The sequence below is a fragment of the Cupressus sempervirens genome, chromosome 4, assembly GCF_028749045.1.
Source record: "Cupressus sempervirens isolate cs-2001-9-10 chromosome 4, ASM2874904v1, whole genome shotgun sequence".
In the NCBI taxonomy this organism is placed as follows: Eukaryota; Viridiplantae; Streptophyta; class Pinopsida; order Cupressales; family Cupressaceae; genus Cupressus; species Cupressus sempervirens.
The window spans coordinates 748,220,738-748,226,737 of NC_143121.1; the positions used below are offsets into that span (position 1 = coordinate 748,220,738).

At 39.9% G+C, this 6,000-nt stretch overlaps 1 protein-coding gene across 1 annotated transcript in view; it reads left to right on the top strand.

Annotated features, from left to right (window-relative positions):
* Positions 1-5,157, top strand: part of LOC149563523 (WD repeat protein) — a 28,347-nt gene extending 23,190 nt beyond the window's left edge. The window contains exon 3 of the mRNA XM_089826752.1: positions 4,723-5,157. Coding sequence (XP_089682878.1) covers positions 4,723-4,743 — 21 coding nt within the window. The 3' untranslated portion in view covers positions 4,744-5,157. The remainder of the gene's footprint in view (positions 1-4,722) is intronic.
* The last annotated feature ends 843 nt before the right edge of the window (positions 5,158-6,000 follow it).

Consider the following 6,000-nt stretch of genomic DNA (forward strand, 5'->3'; position numbering starts at 1 on the left):
AGGAAGCCCCGCAATTCAGATACATCTCGTGGTGGTGGCCAATCAAGGATTCCCTGTATCTTTCCCTGATGTAACTTAACTCCCTTTGCACCAATCATGTGACCCAGATGAGAATCTTAGTTTTTCCAAATTCGCACTTAGACTCCTTTGCAAATAAAGAGTGTTCTTCCATGAGGCTAAGGATCTCATCTAAGTGCTGCAAATGTCCTCCCAAGTCCTGCTAAAGATCAAGATGTCATCAAAGACGACCAACACACTCTTTCGTAGCTGCTTTTTAAAGATGTGGTTCATGCATGATTGAAAAGTAGCTGGTGCGTTAGTGAGCCCAAATGGCATCACCAAAAACTCATAGTGTCCGTAGTGACATCTGAAAGTTGTCTTATGCACATCCACCTCCTGGACTCGTATCTTATGGTATCTCGATCGAAGATCTATCTTCGATAAATAAATAGCTCTATGAAGCTCATCCAGTAACTCATCAATGCTGGGAATCTGATACTTGTTTTTAATGGTCCTCTTATTAAGGGTGCAATAATCAATACACATCCGAAGAGTGCGATCCTTCTTTTTAAGTTTTAACCAACACCACTAAAAAGGCAAAAGGGCTGGAGCTGGGCCTGATATGTCCCTTATCTAGCAGTTCCTTAATCGTCTTCTCTATCTCTTCCTTGTAATGCCTGGGGTGACAATAAGGAGTGGTGATGACGGGTTTGGCGCCCTCCTCTAGCTCAATGATATGCTCAAACCCTCTATCTGGTGGAATACTTGGGGTTAAATCCTCAAATACCCTCCTATGTTTGTTAAGCACCGTCTGGATGTCACAGTGGTACTGTTGTCCTATTTCTTGTGTTTCCTTAGAAGAGATGAAACACTGTGTTGCCCACTCGATATCATTGTGTCTCAAAATGGCTTCCATCCTGTGAGCTGTTATCAATTTGGGCTGCCCTTCTAGCATAGCCTTGAGGACCACCTGTCGGCCATCCTATAAGAACTCCAACTGCATCTTCTCATGGTCAATCGTATATCTGCCTATGGTCTCTAACTATTGTCTCCCCAACATGGCATCTAGTCCATCTTAAATCCACCACATAAAAATCTGCCTCAAGAATGAAATCATCAAAATGAATTGGAAGTCCTGACACCTTCTCTGTGCATCTCAATCTCTCACCTCCTGCCACCCTAACCTCAAACTCACATATGTCGTCAATCTGTAAACTTCTCTTAGTAACCCATCATGAGCTTATGAAGTTATGCAAGGCACCTGTATCCAAGAGACAAATAATACGCTGCCCTCTAACAATTCCTTTCAAACGAAAGGGGTGTCCCGTGGGATCGCTAGAGAGTGATGCTATGATAGGAGGCTGCCCTTGGGTACCTTCGTTCCTCTTCGTCACTGCCATCCACATCGCTGCCCTCCTACTGCTCATCCTCCTCTGAAAATACCTCTACATAATGTATCTTGCCCTTGCCAAGGCATTTATGATCCAGCGTCCATTGCTCTCTGCAAGTGAAGCATAGCTTCTTCCTCCTGAGTTAATTTTGTGTCTCAAAGTTCATCCTGGGAGGTGTAGCCTTATGCTGGTTTTTGTTCTTTTGGAAAGAAGAGGTCCTTTTATATGTCTTCTTAGGAGGCTGTAATATTGAAGAGGGTGACTCTAGATCGTGTGCGATCTTAATAGCATCATCCAGAGTGTTTGGTTTAAGTACCTTAACCAAACCTCTATATCTGTCCTGTAAACGCTCAGTGAACAACATTATCTTACGCTGTTTTGTCATGTCAAGAACCATCACCGAGATCTGCTGAAACTCGTCAATGAAATCATCTAGAGATCCGCCCTGTCGTAGCTGTGCCAAATCCCTGTAATATTTTTCCTGTCAAAGCGAGTAACCAGCTTAGAGCTGAAAGTCTCATATGATGTAATGAGACCATGATCCTGTGTAACCAACCCATGGTGCCACCAATCATATGCCGCTCCCTCTAAGTGCATCGTAGCAAATCTGATGGCTTCTGTCTCTGAGATAGGTTTAAGAGTTAGGTACATGTCTAGCTTGTGAATCCAAGCTCTCGCAGATGTCTTACTGTTGCCATCAAAAGTAGGGAGAAATAATTTGTTCATAGCATGCTTTAGGTCTCTGTTTGGTGCTCTAGGCCTCCTATCCTGTTGCTGTCTATTTGACTCCCTTTTCTGATTTAGATATTGGACAAAGGACATATTCTGTTTAATAGGACCAAGAAACAAATCCTATTCATCATACATTGCCATAACATTGTCCGGTAGTAAATTTGGTGCTGCTGGTGGTGCTACCTCTTCTTCTGCATTAAACACTTACATTAAAGGCCTATCAGTGTTACGTGTGGTAGCCCTAACAGCTTAGGGTGATCCAACTACACTATTACCTCCGTTGTGATGGCTCGGGGCTCTCCTATTAATAGGGGCTAAATGCTGTATATTAATTGCAAGTTGTTGAAGCGCATCAGCTATGTTATTCTGCCCATCTCTAATAGCCTGTAATGTTTCCCTTACTTCCCTGTCCTATTTAGTTTCATTATGTGCCATTTGAATGTTTTTCACCTGTTCTGCTTTTTCAAAATGATCAACATGTTTGGTTTGTTCAGTTTGTTCACTTGTTCCAAAAATCAATTCCTCATCCACTTTGTAGCTATTTTCAATATCAATTTGTTCAGAAGACCCCGCTTATTCTAGTTGGAGGTGACTGAAATTATAAAGTTTTTTCTTCATACCCCACAATCATTTTATTTCCTGTTTAACCCACAAGACGGCAAGACTTGTGGCTCTGATACCACTGTAGTAACTCTGTTGAATTGGGATAAAAAATTGACTTGGGGCTAATAAGAATATCGTCAAACAGTTGCTACATAAACATGTCCTCAAGCAAAATTATTTCTGAATCATCAACAAACTTATTTCCCCAAAAATAATACCAATATGAAATAATGAAGCTTTCCAGAATACAATACTAAACTTTCATTTGAACTTTAACATCAAACCAAACAACCAATTCCTCAGACTTATCCTCTACTGCTTACTACCTATGGATTTTCAATATTGAATAAATCATATGGCATACATGAGTCTGGACGCAATATAGCTCATTCACATTAAATATTTAAAACACACAATGCAGTAGCAGATCAAAAACCTGGTATACCGTGGCTAATCTGAGTTACTGGCTCATGGAGAAGTGCTGTTGTAGAAGCTCACGCACCAGTGAGATCGAAGTAGTCATGTCGAACCCAAACATGTGGTCTGTCACATCTCAACTGGAAGACTGACTAGTGCTGATGAGCACGTTATTTCCTTGTTGCTGAGATGAATACTACTGCCACAGTTTTCAGATGTTCTCCATGTCTCTAGGTAAGTCACCTGCACACCATATTCATTCCACACATAAGCCACCCAAATACTGGACTAGGGCGCTGGCACTTCTTCTTCCTGTTACCCGCAAGATCACTGGAGATATATGACCCGCAGACCCTCTGTATTACGGCTATGTATTCTCCTCCACTTCGGCAGTCTAGTTACTACGTCCTGCACTTGCTCTTCCCTTTTCACGTGTCTGATGGTGAATACAGACTTGTCGGCAGGCTAGTAGAATTCGGATTTGCCAATCCAGAATTATCTTTCTTTGCAAGGTCGGTTCCAAGAGCAGCTGGGGGCTACGTCCCACTACTTTAATGCCTTAGGGATTTCATCCTTTGGCAATCCAGTCGCAAGCAACCATTTAGGATTTTTATATTATCATATATTCGTTGTCTTTCCCAAGATGGAGTCTCTTATTTAAAACCTCAAAGTGAGGGAAAAATGTTGGAATAAGAGATGTGGGATAAAACACCAATTTCGTCTTCTAGTCACTTAAGTCACTTTATAAAGCGAGTGCCTTAATAAAACATATAGTAACTTTATTAAAGTACTTTAATACATTAAATGACAAACATAAGACAAATCTTCCCTTGTGACTGGCAGATATCCTTACTGGTAATGCCATTAATCTATTCGTATGTGGAGATAGATTAACTAGATTAACCAGGCGCCAAATAACTAGCACGAAAGAGGGGACATGACATTCTCTTAATTGGAGTTTGATTTTCAATCTTATTTGAAAGTGTTTTAACTCTGTTATCAACTCAAACATGGGTTTTATTTGAAATCTCTCATTTTTTCTATAGAAGCTCCTTCAATAATGTGCTTAGCAAGTGGTTTGCCTGACTCACGGTTACAAGTTGAATGGTTAAAAGTTACTTTTAATGCTCCTTCCTTGATCCTTGGTTATGTACTGAATTGTCCCGAGGTTGATCTACAAAATGTAAATTACTCAGTCAGCTCAAATGATGCACTTTCAACTGGAAAGGGTTTTCTCTTGACTTAGCTCAGAAATAACAATTAATATGAGGAATCTGCATTAGTGTTCGAAATAATTCTGATTTTTTATTTGGTCAACAATATTTAGAGTATACATAACTTTCTTTATATCAGAATGAAGTACGTACTTGTTACAATAATGAGATTGGAACTAGCTGGCTGTCCAGTTGCTATGGGGATCTATCACCCAAACTGACATCTGTTTTGTGCTGCAAATGATACCTCTGTTGTACTCACATATGAATGATTAGGAGTTATTTAATGTTGTCCTGTCAGATATGAGATCTGAGATTCAAGTGGATAGAGCAACACCTTTGAAATTCTGTCTTTAAACTTTCAGAGACCTGGATTTATGCGCTGAGAGAAGATTCTTCAAATGCAACCACAGCCAGGCATTTGAAACTGGACACCTGAATGCAAGGCGTTGTTTGGATCTTTTACATGAGATCTGGAGCTGAGTTATGCCCAGTGAATTTACTCTAGATTTGGAGTGTGGTTACTCTGGGCATGATGATTCTTGTAGCTGGTAACTGCTGGACTTGCTAAACTGGTCTGATAAATGATGTAGTTTGCCTCTCCTGTGGGCTCTAATTCTGTCCTATGCTGATGCATAGAGATCTGCTACTAAAAATATGTCAAGCTACTTCCGCAAGAAACACCCAACAGAGGTGAATGACAAGCTTTTCAAATACTATGAATGGCGATCTGACCTGGTATGAAATATTTTTCAAAGTTAAACAGGGAATTCAGATTAGATTGAGATTGCGGAAGTACAGATCCAGGTTAGATTTTTTGTTCCAGCCAACACCCTTAGGAAAATAATTCCAGATTCATACTGCTTTTCCAGATGTCTTCCGTACCAGTAAAATTCTAAAACACACTAAACTGGGTAGGTGCCAATGTCCCAAATTTGGGTGCCCAAAATCCAAATTTTATGGTTCCAGTTCAAGCGACTACAATGATACTAACATATCCTGTTGGAAATCCGGTGATGCCTAGTCAATTCATTCCAATGAATCCAATCTCGCTACAATAGGCACCAACTATACTGGTTCCAACCATAACCCATCTAGTATATGAACCTCCAAAAGTTGCTTTCTTTGAGCAAAAGGCAACAACCTCTGCTGAACCAAAAAACAACGTTGCATATGAGGTTGGTCAAATGGAGAAAACTATGTCTTAGATTACCAACGAATTAACCCGTTTGAGGTTGTTGCAAGGGCATAACAAAATTTTTTAGAGAACAAATGCAACCCCTTACAACAACAACTATGGTCAAAACTATAAGAAGAATTTCAATAGAAATAACAATGCGGGAAATAACAATGCAAGGAACAATTACAATCCCCTAGTTTGCAACAATGGCTTCCAAAGGCATAATCAACAATGGAATACTCATTGAAACAATGGAAGCATCCCTACTGATAATAAAAACAATGCTCAGTTTGTGGACATCAACCAGTATGACAATAATCAAAATCTACCTAACGATGGTGGCTCACATTTCAATGGAAATCAAGAAGTGAACCATAATTCATAAGAAAATAATGGTGAGTCTTCTATGCAGTACAACACTATGATGTTAGTATCTTATGATTCTCCAAAAAATCCTAAAATG